Here is a 16,562-nt window from a genome sequence, read left to right as displayed (position 1 = left end):
CGCTTGGTCGGACTTAGTGTGATCCGTCGTCTCGCTAGAGAATGAATCGTGAGCACTCAAGTCGAAATATCGCACTGCAAAAGTTGCCGCCTGCGCAGAGTGCAGGCTGAAGTGCTCGGCAACAATATCTGGTGAATAGAGGGCATCATCGTACGACCTCGAGAGCCGACATACGCGCATTGTAGCGCAATCTTCAGGGTACTAGGCTCCTTTTATTATCGCAGCCCAGTGCAAAGCCGAGGAGTGATTGTGTTGAGATGGAAGCGTGATGGCCTGTATAAGCCCAGCGATGGATGCCGAGGAGTTGTGAGCGCGCGCTGTAAGCATCTTTGGAAGCCCTTGCCAATCTAAATATTCTTGAAGACTTATACCAATCAGCCGCAAGTGTTCACGACCTTCAGACCAGGTGGAATTGCGCAAAGCATGTATAGCTTCTACGGCAACGCGTGGAGCTATCCTGGAATCGTGGCTCGGAACATGGAGAACATCGCTTATGGGATCAGACTTGCAGCGCCTGAATCACCTGGCAGCAGATCCGGAACTCGCAGCATATGTGAAAGTCATCAGCATTGCTGACGATAGCGAGTTGGTGGACCCATACGCCTCTTCGGAGCTGCCAATGAATACGGCCTATCATATCTGGCCTCGTTATGAATCTGGTAATATCGACTTAAGTCAGCTCGATGTCACGGCCGTCCAGAGTGTGTTACGGCAGAAGCTGATCCAGCCGCATACGATCCTGACTCGGGACTATCGCATCGAAGCTGCGAATTTCAAATTTTGCTCAGAGATGGACATCGTACAAAGTTTGTTGAAGCCAACAGGCGACGAGTCATCCCATGGGATTACTGCTCTCAATTTCGCTCGAGAAGTCATCGAAGGCGGCGATCTGGCCATGAAGTCGATAAAGTACAGTCATATCGGCGCTCCATTTTCTCAAAGCTCTCCACTACACCTGCCACGCTTTGCACAAAGTGGTCATTCATTCGCTCTAGGATCGTCCCGAGTATCAGAATTGCGAATTGACTTCGCACCCGATAAGCAAGGACATGGCACCGGGTTTACAATGCTGCGATCCGCAGACCTGCGTCTAGATAGGGGAAACTGCACATACTGGCTCGAGCAGATTTTCTATCATGCTGCGAGTCTCCGGGACTTGAACATCTCAATCGAGAGATTTCCTGGGTACGAAGCGATATCCGCGGACAGAGTCATCCCAAATCTGGAATCCTTTCGCCTTTCTCACACCAAGCTTCCTGCGGACTTGATTTGCACTTTTCTGGCAGCTTCGGCGAACAGCTTGACTCAATTGCACCTCGTTCAAGTTACGCTTGTAGCGGATTCCACCTGGCTGGAACTTTTATCTATTCTGGCACGTCGGCTCCCGGCGCTAGAACAGTTTACACTGGGCATGCTGGGAGAAGAAGGAAGCGTGGGCAATATGGCGGTTGACTATCGCGAGCTGCTGTCCAAAGTGCACTTCGAGGAGCAGTATCATCCTGGCCTGAAACTTGTTGTAAAAGGACCAGCAGAGAAGAAGAGGGTGGCTCGGCTCTCATACAAAGGACCAAACGCAGCTGCAGTCCTGAGGTTTGTGGCAAAGCATAGGAGGCTTGGTGTCCCTAACACAGGGGTCGCCGTGGCATAGGATGATTGGTAGCACTGCTGCTCGTTCGTCTGCCAAATGTAAATTGAGAGCAGACCCACAACACATACTACTCCAGCCTCATTGACATCAAAATCCAGAGTAATTGCTTGCCTCCCACATTACTGCGAGTGCAAACTTTCGCGCAACCCGCGGCGCCGGGTTCGACATGGGCCGCGGTTGTACCTACCTCCTGCATTTGTCGGCCATCATTTATCTCCAGGTGCGCTAGCAGCTCCAGGTTTTCGACCGGAGATGGCGAAGGCACTCGAGCCCTGATCATGACCATGAACGTCGGCAATGACGGGCAATGTTTGTCCATGAACATGATCTCCTGTCCTTTTCCTACCCATGCATTCCCAGGCCTCGGTATCTCGGCGCCATCTTTTCGCGGCCAAAAGGCGACGTGACTGAGCTCACGACAAAAGCGTCGGTTCTGCTGGGAACACTCGCTGCGTCGTATCCTTGGAAATGTGCCTCCGTGATCTCAGGAATGGAGAACAGGACTGATAGTGTTCGAGGCAATTGTGGCGGGGCTTCGGAACTGCTTCGGTGCTGATATTCCCGTTTTGCGAGCCGCTCGAAATGGCCGCGTGTTTGTCGTGCAGCCTGATGCCCGATTCATCATCCCGTCTGCAAGCTTCATGATCTGTTCTGCGAAGTTGGGTGAAAGTACGCGTACGGTGGACAGCCCGAGAAGGCGCAGCTCAACCCATGGGTGTACGAAGGTGAGGGTGCGACCGTGACAGTGGGCGGGTCGATGTGCAGGATATCTATATGTAGTCAGGACTTGTGAGGCGATGTTGAGGGAACGAAGTACGAGATACGGAATACGCTCACAACGTGGACAACAGTGTCCGCTAGCACGGTCTAGGCATGGAGCTAGCACAAAAGCGGCTAGCCTACATACAGTCTCGACCATCAACTCGGAAGGCATGACGCTGTCCTTGCCAGCTACATACACGCCGATGATTTTGCCCACTACTTAATGTGGTAGAGTTCGGTTCAGTTCAATGGGCACGTACGTTGCCCATTGCTTTATCACCGAGGCCGAGTCTTCGAGCCGCGAATAAATTCGTGATCACTGCGGCAATCATAGCAAAGACAGCGTCCAGTCCACGACCATTGTATTTATTCATTCTGTCTTTTGCTTCCTTACAACACTCTGCCTTCTTCTAACGGCGGCCATATCCCCTTTTATGCACCAACTGACCTCACTCGCACCTCCTCTCAGCATCTATGAGCTCTATCAAGGATGGCAGGCGCAGATCCTCCACGATCTCGTCCGCGCCTTCTTCTCATAAGCTACCATCCTACCCACCAAGCTTGAGCTCAGATTATGACAGTCCTCCGGTATATTCTCTGGAAGGTTCGCGAGATCCTCCTCAAGATCGACTGTCTTGAAACTTGGCACTCTGTCTGTACTCATCAAATGCACCAGATGATGCGCGCATCGACATCGACTTCAGCTCTCGTGCTCTTCAGAGATTGTCGCACTTTCTACCGGCACCACCAGACTATTCGACGCTCGAGACCACACCTCCTCCTACAGCGCAATCCGAGAAGGCTCCGCCGACATGGACTATCAAGATGAACATTGTCATCCACGTTGTAGGCAGTCGTGGTGACGTGCAGCCGTTTTTGGCCCTTGGTTGCGAGCTTCAGAAATACGGGCATCGTGTCCGCGTAGCCACGCACGATGTGTTTGCGAATTTTGTTCGCAAAGCTGGCCTCGAATTTTATCCAGTTGGTGGAGATCCTGCTGCACTGATGGCATACATGGTCAAGAATCCCAGCCTGATGCCCTCTATGAAGACGATCATGGATGGAGAGATCTCGCGGAAGAGGACAATGGTAGCTGATATGCTGGAAGGATTCTGGGATTCTTGCGTCTTGCCAGATCCCATCTTTGACACGCCTTTTGTGGCCGACGCTATCATCGCGAACCCACCCAGCTTCGCCCATGTTCACTGCGCCGAGGCCATGGGTATTCCTCTCCACCTAATGTTCACCATGCCGTGGACAGCCACCGCTGCATTTCCCCATCCCTTGGCGAATCTGAAGAACGTCGGCGACGATCCTCACGTTGCTAACTTCTTGTCCTATCATATCGTTGAATGGATGACATGGCAAGGGTAAGGCGATTGCGACGTTTGAGCTTGCTCACCAGCTAACATGGCCTTTCGCATAGATTAGGCGATGTTATTAACGATTTCCGCAAGGACATTGACCTGGACCCAGTTGACATGATGGACGGTCCGCGCCTGGTAGACAGACTGAAAATACCAACCACGTATTGCTGGTCTCCTGCTCTTGTTGCAAAGCCTGTCGATTGGGCTGAGAATATTGGTAGCTGTTCCCCACAGTAGCTTTGTCGCCATTTCTTGCTAACGTCGCCTACAATCCAGATGTCTGTGGGTTCTTCTTCCGCAGCACTCCTTCATATACACCAGCTCCCGATCTCGACGAGTTTCTCAAGTTAGGTCCTCCTCCGGTCTACATCGGCTTTGGCAGTATCGTGCTCGACGATCCACAGAAGATTTTGGCCGTCATCACTGAGGCTGTGAGACTAAGCGGAGTGAGAGCGATCATTTCAAAAGGTTGGTCTGAACTTGGCGGCGATGCTGGCGAGAACATCTTTTACATTAGAGACTGTCCTCATGAATGGCTGTTCCCACGAATGGCGGCTGTCGTGCATTACGGCGGAGCAGGAACCACGGCTTGCGGGCTTAAGAATGGCGTTCCGACATTGATTGTTCCATTCTTTGGCGAGTATGTGGGGTCCAGCTTTCATAATACGACTGTGCTGACGATGTTGCAGCCAGCCATTCTGGGGCCACATGGTAGCGACCGCAGGTGCAGGTCCGGAACCGCTACCTCCTAGAAAGCTCACAACAGCGCTGCTCGCCGACGGCATCCAGTTTTGCCTCACAGCAGAAGCAAAGGCAGCGGCGACAGCTATTGCGGACCGCATGGTTCACGAAAATGGCGTTCATGCCGCTGTTCAATCATTTCACAGACATCTGGTGGTCGAGAACATTCAATGCGATATGCTTTCCGATCAGCCCGCAGTCTGGGACTACAAGAAGTCGAATAGAAGGCTCAAGCTCAGCAAAGCTGCGGCAGTAACGCTGACTGAAGTCCGATCCGATGCTCGAAAGCACATGAAATGGTAAGAAGTGTTCAAAACTTGGTGTCCTCGCGCAGCCAGCTGAATGTTTGTAGCCACAAGACAAAACCCATCAGTATCCAGACCACCCGGTGGGACCCGGTAAGCGGTGGCGCATCTGCCACGTTAGGAACAGCGATAGACCTTGGAGATTGTATCACGGGTATTGTTACCAGACCAATTGGGCAACATCAGAAACAACAGCGGCAGAAAGCCAGGGCAGCAGCGTTGGAGACCTTTGTCCAAGAACAACAACATAGCCTCGATTCCACTAAATCCGGCGCCGCCAGCACGCACAGCGATATGACGGGCAAGTCTCATCAATCTACCACTTCCCGCCGGCGACCTGGCAAGCAGAACACAGGACTAGCTAGTGTCAAAAGTATAGGAATGTTCGGCCCAAAGGCACTCAAAGGCATGACCTCAGATATCCCTCTGGCAATCACAGAAGGCATGAAGTCTATACCCGGACACTACGGAGACAAGATTCGAGACCACGGCCAAGTGACAGGTATCGGGAGTGGCTTTGCTGTTGCTGGGAAAACCTTCGCGTGGGGCTTCGCAGATGGGCTTTCGGGGTTGGTTACGCAGCCATACAAAGATGTCAAGAAGAATGGTGCTGCTGGGTTGGCTACAGGACTTGGCAAAGGCCTCACCGGATTGGTTACGAAGACGGGAGCGGGCATGTTTGGTACCCTGGCGTATCCGGCTACAGGTATAGCCAAAAGTATCAAGTCGGCTGCGCATCGTCAAACACGGAAGGAGATTGAGACTCAGCGCTGGGTTGAGGGCATCTGGCTGGCGCATGTACAGCCACTTGAGAGTGAGGAGAAGAAACAGTTGATTGAGGCTACTTCTGCAAAGTGATTCGGACTACGACTGTGCTGCAACATACGGCTCTCCAAGATTGTCTCTCGGCAGATTAATATTAACGGCTATAGGAGATATGAACTGTGTTAGTCACTGTGTAGCGGATACACACTAGAATAGGGATAGCACAAGAGAAAGAGTCTTGAGCATAATGATCGCTCTCGGCAAAGCACGTAGCTCAAGGCCTCGGGTACTCATCCAGTCTTGACTAATGTTGAAAGCAGGTTAGAGCGAATCATGCTCTCATTTTATCTCATATCTGAAGCTCATGCTATGACTACTGCCTGATGTCTGGCCTTAGTCGTCGTGGTATGTCGTTGGTCTTGCGCTACTGCAAAGCAGCAGCAATGCCTTTCCAACAGATGAGGCCTGATTGTGGCACGTCTCAGCGAGAAGCCGGACTTGGGCCAGTTACCAGGGCCTGGTGAAATGCGTTGGCCAGAAGATGACCGGTTCAATGCAACGGTACTCAGCGACCACCCTTACTCTTGCTGCTGGGCGTGCCCTTGTTCTTGACGGCAGAGCTTGGTGGTGGGGTGTTCACCGGTGTTCTTCCGCTGCCATGACCCACGCCGTGGACGCTACGACTACCTCTGTTTCTCTGATCTCCACGAGATCTTGGAGGCGTCTCGGTGATGACTACTTCGTCCTCAGGCTCGGAGGATGGGTTATTGGAGCTCAACACCACCACCTCCTCCTGCTTGACTTTGGACGAGGGCTTGGTCTTGGTCGACTTGGTGCGAGAGTCTTGATCCTCTGCGCCCTGCATACGGCGGCGAGCGAAGGGTTCGGGGGTGGCGATCGGCTCTGCAGGTTTCTTGGACTTGGCCTTCTGCTTCTTGGCTGGAGGCTGGTCACTCTCTTCGTCTGCCACTGAGGCGGAACGCTTAGCGGCCGACTTGGACAAGACCTCCTTCTTCACCTTGCTCTTCTTGGCTGCAGGACTCTCAATCTCTTCGTCTGATGCGGAAACTGGGCGCTTGGAAGTGGACTTGGACGTGGACAGAGCCTCCTTCTTCACCTTGATCTGCTTGACTGCAGGACTCTCAACCTCTTCGTTTGACTCGGAGACTGGACGCTGGGCAGTGTGCTTGGACTTGGCTGAGGCTCCGTTCTTCGCCTTGGTCGTGGTCTTCGAGGGGTTGGACTTCTGCTTCGTCTTCTTCTCCTGGGGTTCTTCGTCTTCAGACTCAGACGAGGATTCTGCAGAGGACTCTGAAGATGACTCGGATGAAGCCTCCGAGGAGGACTCAGAGGAAGACTCAGTCTTGGTCTTCGTATGCTTCTTCTTCGTCTTCTTGGTCTTCAGGGCCTCGTGCTTGGCCTCTTTCGAGGTAGACTTAGGCTTGGTCGTCGCTTTTCCTTGCTCGAGCTTCTTCAGACGCTCGTGGACGTCTTCTTCGTCTGCATCGGATTGACCCTTGTTGGTGGCAGCAGTGGACTTCTTGCTCTTTCTAGGCTTCGGGGCCTTAGCTTTCACCTCTTTCGACGCAGGCTTGGTCTTGGTCGTGGTCTTCGGTGGGGCTGCCTTCTTCGCATGCTTCGAGACCTGCTCCTCGTCTTCATCGGAATCATTCTGCACCTTAGTCTTCTTGCGCGAGGAGGCCCTAGCCTTGTCACTCTCCTCGACCGGGCCCTGGTCCTTATCCTCGTCCTCGTCCTCACTCTCGTCGGCTGCACGGCGAAGCCAGGTCTTGGTCTTGGACTTCCGCTCTTCGATGGAGCCATCGACACCTATACTGTCTTTACGACCAGACGACGCGGTTTGGCGCTTTGAGTCTAGGGCCTCATCTTTACCTCTCATGGTAGGTAGGCTTGCGCACTGCTTGATAGCGTCTGCGGCAATCTTGAGGCCTGTCTCTGCGGCCTGAATCGCACCTAACACCTCTGGGGACTTAGACCTACCCTCGAAGGACTTTCCCACGCGGCGAAGCTGAGCCTCTAGGTCTTTGGCGCCCACTTGGACTACGTTTGCGAGGACAGGGATGCGGTCCTCGAGGGCATCGTAGGCGCGCCGAGCGCTGAGGAGCTGGACATAGTCAGTAATGAGGACCAGGCCCTGGTCAGTTGCGGGAATGGTTATACCGATCCTAGCCCATCTTGAAGCAGGGCCAGCTCCTCGTGCAGCACGGTCATGTCGTCTCCAGCGATAGCTTGGAACGCGATCATCTCATCGTTGGTTTTCTGGCGCTGATCCTGGAGATCTGACAAAGCCTTGTTATTGTCCTAGAGCGCCTGATCGTACTCCTGCTGTGCTAGTTGACCACTAGAAAGGAGTCAGTAGATCTGCCGGAAACGTATACTGCGCGGGACATACGAGGTCAAGTTTTGGTCGGCCATTTTGGACGCGCTGGTAGAGCGTGGAAAGCGCAGCAGTAGGCGGTGATAGGGAATGGGTGACGGGGGAAAAGGTACGTAAGTTGGAAAGAGTTGTAGGTTGAAAGATAAAGGGGTTTTGTGCAGAGATGTGGGGCGGCAAACCGCGCTAGTGGACTAGCGTGTTTGCTGCAATGCGGATCCACATGCATCTTGGTCGACGACGAGGCTTGGTAGATAATGTCGTACGCGCGAAGAATCGAGGGTGAATGCACTAGAGGCTTCATGGTTCAACGGCCATTCCACTATAAGTGGATTCTCGTACCAGGGACGAGGCCTAGGTGCAGGCTTGCGAGTAACTATCTTCCAAGGTTAGTTGCAACTGGGCTCGACCCGATGGCCGAAGAGGGGGCCCTGGTATTAGTCCTACATTGATAAGCGAACTTGCTAGTGCAGTAAAGCTGGCCCGGGTGTCACCCTTCGCACAGCTGGAGAGCACTGAGATGTGGACCAGGCCTGATCATTCACTTCGACCCCACTAAATCCCGCACGGACCACTTCATCCACTAGCGCGTTTTGCCGCCCCACACCTGTGCACAAAACTGGTCTCGCTTTCTTCTTTTCTTCTTCACCTTCTTACATACCAACACCACCGCAGTACCGCATCCACGATGTCCCAGGAGCCGCCTCACGAGCCGTACGGCCCTCTGGGTAACGATCTCACCCCTGAGAACTTCCACAGACTCACACGGCCAGACCCGCCCGCAAATCTCGCTAACGAGAATCTGAATCTCAGCGAGAAGTGGGTGTTTCTCCGCAACAAGCTCAAGCTTGCTGCCGTGGAGCTCAAAGACTTGAACAATGAAGCCTCGGACGTTTACCTCAAGATTCTCAAGCGACTGGGATCCTCACGTGATGGAGTCCTCTACGTTGACGTCCAAGACCATCCTTCGCAGCGTAACCCCGACCGCTACCATTGGAAGGCCCTGATCCAGGAGATCACTCCACACACGACTGGTCGAGAATTTGACGACCTCCTTCCACGCATCCTCAACTCCGCTACAGCCGAGGTGGGCGCTGCAGCCAAAGCCTACATTTCTCACCTCAGCACTACCTATGACCACCTCCAGGCCCTCGACATCGACAGCTTTGAGTTACCACACACCGTTGCAGTAAGTCACAATAGACCAGGGACCAGGCCTCGTCCCTCATCGCTGACACGTACCAGCACATTTACAATTCCTTCCACGAAACGTGGCAAGACGACCATGACGCTGCAGAGGATGCAGGCAACGTCCTGATCGTGCTTATCAAGGCCTGCCACGAAGCCCTCGTCGGCTTGAGCCGGGATCTATCGAAGCTCTACGTCGAGACGAGGCTTGCGCGAAAGGACATCATCGAGAACAACGTCCAGACGGCCCTACGCATCCCGGGCTGGACGGCCCTCCCGTACGACGCGCGCGACCAGAGCATCAAGCAACTAATTCTTCGATCCGTTCGAAAGAATGAACCAAGCATGATGTGCGCAGCCCGGTACGAAGACCAGTGGAGTGCTGTCATTGCGACTGTCGTTGCAGACTCGCGGGTAAGTGCAGACATGAGGCCTAGTCATATTGTAACCCACACTGACTGAATGTAGTTGAGGCTCCTGAACGTCGTCGAGCGTGTCCCGCGCCTGGTCTCTGACGTGCGCTTCATCATCGATGCCTTCATCAACAGGCCAGATATCAGAGACGAACTCGATCAGCAGGAGAAGGACGAAGCCCGCGTTGATGCCATGAAGGAGCGTTTTCCTAGTGCCGAGTTCATGGGCCTGCCAGACGAGGCCCCAGGGGGTGACGACGTGGACATGGAGAGCCAGTCAGACCAGGCCGCAGAAGATGAAGACCAGGGCCAGGTCGGCGATGAAGAGTCGTCAGACCAGGCTTCAGATGACGAGGACCAAGAATTGATGGGCAGTGACGAGGAGATTGATGCTGATGACGAAGATGGCGACGACAGCAACGAACAGAGCAGCGAGGACGAGGCCGGCAATAACAGCGACGATAGCTACGACAGTGACAGCAGCGTCGAAGAAAGCGAGCATGAGGCCAGCGAGAACGAAGCCGGCGACGAAGACGAAAGCAGCGACGAGGACAGCGACGAGGACATGGACCAGGAACCGACTTCCAGCATCAGCCCCTACGGTAACACACTGCCCATGACACTGGAGACTTGCGACCAAGATGCAGCCGCCGTCTTCAACTCCGTCAATCCCGTCGACCACAAGCGCCTGTGGGAAATCTTCAACTACCTCCGGGACCAGATGAAGAAGAAACGCGAACAGCATCTCGTCCTCGCCGCTAAGTCTACGCGCCTGATGGCCGATATCCTGGACACTGTCAACCCTCGTCCTGACAGAAAGCATTGGTCCCCGCTCGCTATGGTGCACATGAGCAGAACCCACTGCTTCGGCACTCCAGACGGTTTCTTGCAGCGGGCCGAAGTGTCTGCCCTCAAGGCGCAGTTCGGCGACGAGTGGAATGATATGAGTCGGGCATTGAAGTACAAGGTCAGCGAGGACCCGTACTTCCTGGGCCCCAGAACCGCTCATGGCAATCCACAAGGCTTCGATGTCCGCATATGCACTCAAGACCTGCACCGGGTCCATCTCGAATGGACTAACGACTGGGAGGACGTGCCGGTGCGTGTGTGGGAGATGATGGATTATCTGCGAGGCAAGATGACCATGGACGCCGTCCCCCGCAAGCTCGTTTGGGTCATGGCCCGCGTGCTCGACGATATCAACCCGCGACCAAACGGCAAGCCTTGGAGCACCAAGGACATTAACGCCCTCTGCGACGCACACACATTTGGCTGCCCCCGCGAAATTGTGCACGAAGACGAGGTCGAGACGTTGGAGGAGGAGCATGGCCCGAACTTCGATAGTATGGAGAGATTCGAAGAACTTGTTGCAGAGGGAGAGGCTGAGAGGGAGGCTAAGGAGGCAAAGAAGGAGAAGGCTGCGAGGGGCTCGGAGACCAAGCCTGAGTACTGAGATGAGGGCCTGGTCTGTTGTTCGCGGACAGATGCGGTTTGCACGTAGAACGAGGCCTGGTCATCGTGAGCGCAAGGTCTTGCGATAAGACGAGGCTTGGTCGAGAGAAGTAAGACAAAGCCCTAGTCCTCTGCTAGGCAGACAGCGAGACATAGGTAGGACCTGCTGCAGAGAAAAGGTCTGCAAAGCAAGCAAGGTCTGCTACGTAGGTATAGCCTCGTAGTCTCTATACAAAATAGTAACGAGTAAACGAGCTTTTTTCTGGCGATACCTAGGTCTATCTCTTCCCTAGTAAAAGGCTAAAGCCAGACTGCTTTTATGAGAAGCTAAAGAGTCTAAAACAGCTAAGAAAGACTTAGTAAATTTCTTATAAAAAGAATAATTTCTCTATTATTATAAGCCTCTTATAAGCTTGTTCTAGGTCTCTATATAATATAAGGACTTCTATAGAGTATAAAGACTCTTAAAGAAACTAGAAAATCCTATTCTAATTAGATCTAGAAAGACTTATCTAAGTATATAAAGTAATATAGTAGAGGAAGCTAAAATTTCTACTTTTTTCTTTCTTTTAGCTACTATAAGCCTTTCTTAAGCTAATATAGACCCGATATATTAAGCGTTCTATTTACTAGACTCTAGAGATATTATGTTTACTCTAAAAGACTCTTTCTAATAGAGTAAGAGACTAATAGGGAAAATTCTTAGTAGATTTCTATACTACGACTATCTATTATCTTTCCTTTAGATAATTAGTGTCTTTCTAGTACTAAAGTACTTATAAGCAGTCTAAAGATTCTATAAAAATCTTAAAAGACCCGTTCTAGTAAGTATAGAAGCTAGTATAATAAGAAGGCTTAAACTTTAAGCTTTTTACTCTATTACTATTAAAAGCTTCCTCTAAAGATATTTAGAGTCTTTCTAGTAGTAGTAGACTAGCTATATAAAGTCTAAAGATTATAAGTAGACTAAGAAAGACTCTTTCTAGTTAGTAAAGAGACGAATATTTAATAAATTTTAAATCTTAGAGAGTTTAGCTCTATAAGTAGCTTATTTTATAGTATTAAGAATCTTTCTAGTACGAAAGTAGCTATAGAGAGTCTAGAGACTCTAACCTAACTAGAAAAGACTCGTTCTATTAAGTAGAGAAGCTAATATAAAAGGAAATACTAGAATTTTAGCTTTTTCCTTTCTATATAACTATTATAAGCCTCTTCTCTATATATTAAGAATCTTTCTCGTATGAACCTAGCTATATAGTAGCTAAAGACTCTAAAAACATTTAGAAAAACTCGTTTTATTAAGTAAAAGATCTAATATAGAAATATCTAGAAAATTTAAGTATTTAGCTCCCTATAGCTATTATAAGCCTCTTCTCGATATATTAAGAATCTTTCTAGTATAAAACTAAATCTAGTAGCTAAAGACTCTTAAAACATTTAGAAAGACTCGTTTTACTAAGTAAAAGATCTAATATAGAAATATCTAGAAACTCTAAGTATTTAGCTCCCTATAGCTATTATAAGCCTCTCCTTTAGATACTAAGGATCTTTTTAAGATAAAAGAAGCTATATAGAGCCTTAAGACTCTAAGTTAATTGAAAAAGACCTGTTCTAAGAAGTAGAAAAGCTAATATAAAAAAGGAAAGGCTTAAATTTTAGCTTTCTTCTCTCTATATATCTATTATAAGCCTCTTCTTTATATATAAAGAATCTCTTTAGTATAGAAGTAGCTCTTTAGAGATCTAAGACTCTAAAATAAATAAGAAAGATCTGTTCTAGCAGGTAAGAAAGCTATAATAATAAATAGGCTAGATTTCTAGCTTTCTTACTCTTAAGTACTATTATAAGCCTCTTCTTAGAGTATTAAGAATCTTTCTAGTAGTTTAATAGCTATATAGAGCCTAGAGACTCTAATTTAACTTAATAAGACTCGTTCTAATAAGTAGAGACGCTAATATTAAAGAAAAAGCTAGAGTTTTAGCTTTTTTTCTCTCTCTATAATAAGGATAAGCCTCTTCTCTATATATTAAGGATCTTTCTAGTATTTAAGTAGCTATTTAGTAGCTAAAGACTCTAAATAAATTAAGAAAGACTCGTTTTAGTAAGTAGAGAAGCTAATATAAATAGTAAGAGAATTAAAAGCTTTTTACTCTTTTACTCTTTAGAGCCTCTACTAAGAATATTAAGAACTTTTTAGTACGTACGTAGTTAGATCGATCTATAAGACTCTAAATAATCTTTAAAAGACCTACTCTAGTAAGTAGTATAAGAGAAATAAAAACTAAGAGATTTTATCGCTCTATAACTATTAAAAGCCTCTCCTAATACTATTAAGAGTCTTTCTAGTATAAGAGTAGCTATCTAGAGCCTAAATACTCTAAAGAAATATAGAAAGATTCGATATACTAAGTAGAGAGACTAATATAGAATAGTAGGAAAACTTAGAGTAAAAAAGCTCTCTATAAATATAGAAAGCCTCTTCTTTAGTTATTAAAAATCTTTCTAGTATAAAAGTAATTATATAGAACCTAAAGACTCTAGATTAACTTAGAAAGACCCGTTCTAGTAAGTAGAGAAGCTATTATAAAAAGAAAAGCTAGATTCTTAGCCTTTTGCTTCTTAGTACTACTATAAGTCTCTTTTAAGCATAGATAGGATCTTTCTAGTAGGAAAGCAACTATAGAGAGTCTAAAGATTCTTAATAAACTAGAAAAGACTCGTTATAGTAAGTAGGGGAGCTAATATAAAGCGAATTAAGCTTATTTTCTTTCTAGATTTCTATTAAGCTATTCTAAAGTATACTTAGGATCTTTTTAGATTTAATAGACCTCTATAGAGTCTTAAGATTCTAATATAACTTAAAAAGATCTATTCTATTAAGTATAGAAGCTAATATACTAGAAAGAATAAATTTTCTTACCTTTTCTCTCTATATTTTCTAAAAGTTTCTTTTAAGAGTAGATAGGATCTTTTTAGTATAAAATAGGCTCTTTAGACTCTAAAGACTCTATTATAATTTAGCAAGACCCGTTCTTATAAGTAAAGATACTAGTATAATAGAAAGACTTAAATATCTAGAATTTTACTTTCTATTAGTAGTTAGAACTTTATCTAAGTATACTTCGGATCTTTTAAGATATAAAGAGTATCTATAGAGTCTAAAGACTCTAATTTAATTAAGAAAAACTCGTTCTATAGAGTAGAAGAGTTAAAAGAAAGTAAAAGTTTTTCTTTTACTCTTTTAGCTCTTTATAACTTCTATAGGCTTCTTTAATAAATATTTCGAATCTTTCTAGTTATAAAGTAACTATATATAGTCTAAAGGCTCTAAATAGAAATGAAAAGATCCGTTTAAATAAGTAAGAGGCTAAAGGTATAAGTAAGTTAGATTTTTACTTTTTTCCTTTTAGTAGAACTATTATAAGCTCCTTCTAAGCTTAGACTAGCTATATCCCGTAAGAAGTAAATAGAAAGCGTCTAAATATTCTATAATAGTATAGACAGACTCTTTATAATAAGTAGAGAAGCTAATATAATAGTAGAGTTTAGAATTCTAGGAGTTTTGCTTTTAAGTACTATTAGAAGCCTCTTCTAAGTAGAATAAGAGTCTTACTAGTAATAAAGTAAGCCTATAGAGTCTAAAGACTATATAATAATCTAGAAAGACTTATTCTAATAAATAGAGAAGCTTAAATAAGAAGAAGAGTAAAATCTAAAGCTTTAAAGTCTCTAGGACTATTAAAGGCCTTTTCTAAAGATATTAAGAGTCTTTTCTATATAAAACTAGCTAAAGAGAGTCTAAATACTATAATAAAATTTAGAAAGACTCGTTCTATATTCTAGAAAGATTTCTAGAATAGAAAGAAAAAAGTTTCTATCCTTTAGTTCTCTATAGCTATTATAAACTTCGCTTATATATAGATAGAGTCTTTCTAGTAGTAAATAAATTATATAGAGTCCCGAGATTCTAATTTTATTAAGAAAGATTCGTTTAAATAAGAAAAGAGTCGAATTATATAGACTTTTAGCTTTTTCTCTTCTAGATCTATATTAAAGCTCTTCGATATATATTAATAGTCTTTCTAGTAGTTAGAATACTCTATAGAGTCTCGAGATTCTAGGAAAATATAGAAAGACCTATACGAGTAAGTAATCTAATATAAAATAGTAGAGGAATTTAGAGGTTTTTACTCTCTATTATTAAGAAGCCTTTTCTAAAGATATTAAAGATCTTTTTAGTACTAAACTAGCTATATAGAACCTAGAGATTCTAACTTAACCTAGAAAGATCCGTTCTCTAATATAAAGAAGCTAGTACTAAGATAGGTAGTAGAATTTTATAATTTCTCCTTTCTCTAACTCTTTAAAGCCTTATCTATAGGTATTTTAAATCTTTCTAGTAACGGAGTATCTTTCTATAGTCTAGAGACTCTAGATAAATATAGAAAGACCCGTTCTAGTAAGAAGAGAGACTAATACTAAAAGTAAGTAGTAGAATTTTATAATATTTACTATTTATTACTATTAGAAGTCTCTCCTAAATTTATTTAGAGTCTTCTTAGGCTGATACTAGCTCTATAGAGTCTAGAGATTCTAATAAGATCTAAAAAGACCCGTTCTATTAAGTAAAGAAGCTAAGAAGAGCTAATTCTATAAGTTCTACTCTACGACTACTAAAAGCCTATCTTAAGAGTAGAAAGGATCTTTTTAATATGAACTAGACTCTATAGAGTCTAAAGACGCTAATATAATCTAGAAAGACCCGTTCTAATAAGTAGAGAACCTAATATAAGAAGAGTAGGAGAGTCTCTAACTTTTGCGTCTCTATTATTACTAAAAGCCTCTTATAAAGATATTATAAATCTTTCTAGTTTAGATATAGACTTTTAGGATCTAACAACTCTATAATAGCCGAGAAAGATCTATTCTAACTAGTAGAAAAGCTAATATAAGAAGGAGGATAAGTTTTAGATATTTGCTTCTCTATAATTAATTATTAGAAGCCTCTTTACTAAATAGTTAGAGTCTTTTTAATATAACAGCAAACTTATAGAGTCTAGAGACTCTATATAAATTTAAAAAGACCCTTTATATAAAGTACAGAGGCTAATATAAGAAGTAGTAGAACTTTAGAGAATCTACTCTTATCGGATACTTAAAGCCTATTCTAAAGAGGTTTTTAGTCTTCCTATAAATGAAATAGCTTTATAGGGTTTAAAGACTCTAGACTAACTTAGAAAGATCCGATCTAATAAGTAGAGAGCCTAGTATTAATAGTAGTAGTAAAAAATAAGTTTTGCCTCTTAGAGCTATTAGTAGGCTCTTCTAAAAACATTTAGAGTCCTTCTAGTAGGTAACTAGCTCTATGAAGTATAAAGACTCTAATTTATCTTTAAAAGACCTACTCTACTAATTAGAGAACTAGATACTAAAAAGAGTAGTAGAATCTTCTAATTTCTAATAACTATTAGAAGAAGCCTCTTCTATAGATATTTCGAGTCTTTTTTATAGGTTTATAGCTCTTAA

The 16,562-nt window shown here is 45.6% G+C and overlaps 4 protein-coding genes across 4 annotated transcripts; 3 read left to right on the top strand and 1 right to left on the bottom strand.

Moving 5' to 3' along the window:
• Positions 1 to 493: 493 nt before the first annotated feature.
• Positions 494 to 1,648, top strand: RHO25_003795 (uncharacterized protein; the record flags this gene model as incomplete). The annotated part of the gene is made up of 1 exon (XM_023599279.1): positions 494 to 1,648. The coding sequence occupies one exon, from the start codon at positions 494 to 496 to the stop codon at positions 1,646 to 1,648; it is 1,155 nt and encodes a 384-aa protein (XP_023455013.1).
• Positions 1,649 to 2,884: 1,236 nt separating this feature from the next.
• Positions 2,885 to 5,681, top strand: RHO25_003794 (uncharacterized protein; the record flags this gene model as incomplete). The annotated part of the gene is made up of 6 exons (XM_023599278.1): positions 2,885 to 3,014; positions 3,087 to 3,780; positions 3,837 to 3,994; positions 4,054 to 4,417; positions 4,467 to 4,817; positions 4,871 to 5,681. The coding sequence occupies 6 exons, from the start codon at positions 2,885 to 2,887 to the stop codon at positions 5,679 to 5,681; spliced, it is 2,508 nt and encodes an 835-aa protein (XP_023455012.1).
• Positions 5,682 to 6,153: 472 nt separating this feature from the next.
• Positions 6,154 to 8,024, bottom strand: RHO25_003793 (uncharacterized protein; the record flags this gene model as incomplete). Its single annotated transcript, XM_023599277.2, has 3 exons — positions 6,154 to 7,713; positions 7,770 to 7,888; positions 7,988 to 8,024. The coding sequence occupies 3 exons, from the start codon at positions 8,022 to 8,024 to the stop codon at positions 6,154 to 6,156; spliced, it is 1,716 nt and encodes a 571-aa protein (XP_023455743.2).
• Positions 8,025 to 8,671: 647 nt separating this feature from the next.
• Positions 8,672 to 11,037, top strand: RHO25_003792 (uncharacterized protein; the record flags this gene model as incomplete). The annotated part of the gene is made up of 3 exons (XM_023599276.1): positions 8,672 to 9,172; positions 9,229 to 9,585; positions 9,640 to 11,037. The coding sequence occupies 3 exons, from the start codon at positions 8,672 to 8,674 to the stop codon at positions 11,035 to 11,037; spliced, it is 2,256 nt and encodes a 751-aa protein (XP_023455755.1).
• Positions 11,038 to 16,562: the final 5,525 nt, after the last annotated feature.

The sequence above is a fragment of the Cercospora beticola genome, chromosome 2 (assembly GCF_033473495.1).
Source record: "Cercospora beticola chromosome 2, complete sequence".
Taxonomy (NCBI): Eukaryota; Fungi; Ascomycota; class Dothideomycetes; order Mycosphaerellales; family Mycosphaerellaceae; genus Cercospora; species Cercospora beticola.
Note: the sequence above shows the minus strand (reverse complement) of the source record. Positions and strands in the feature narration are given on the sequence as shown.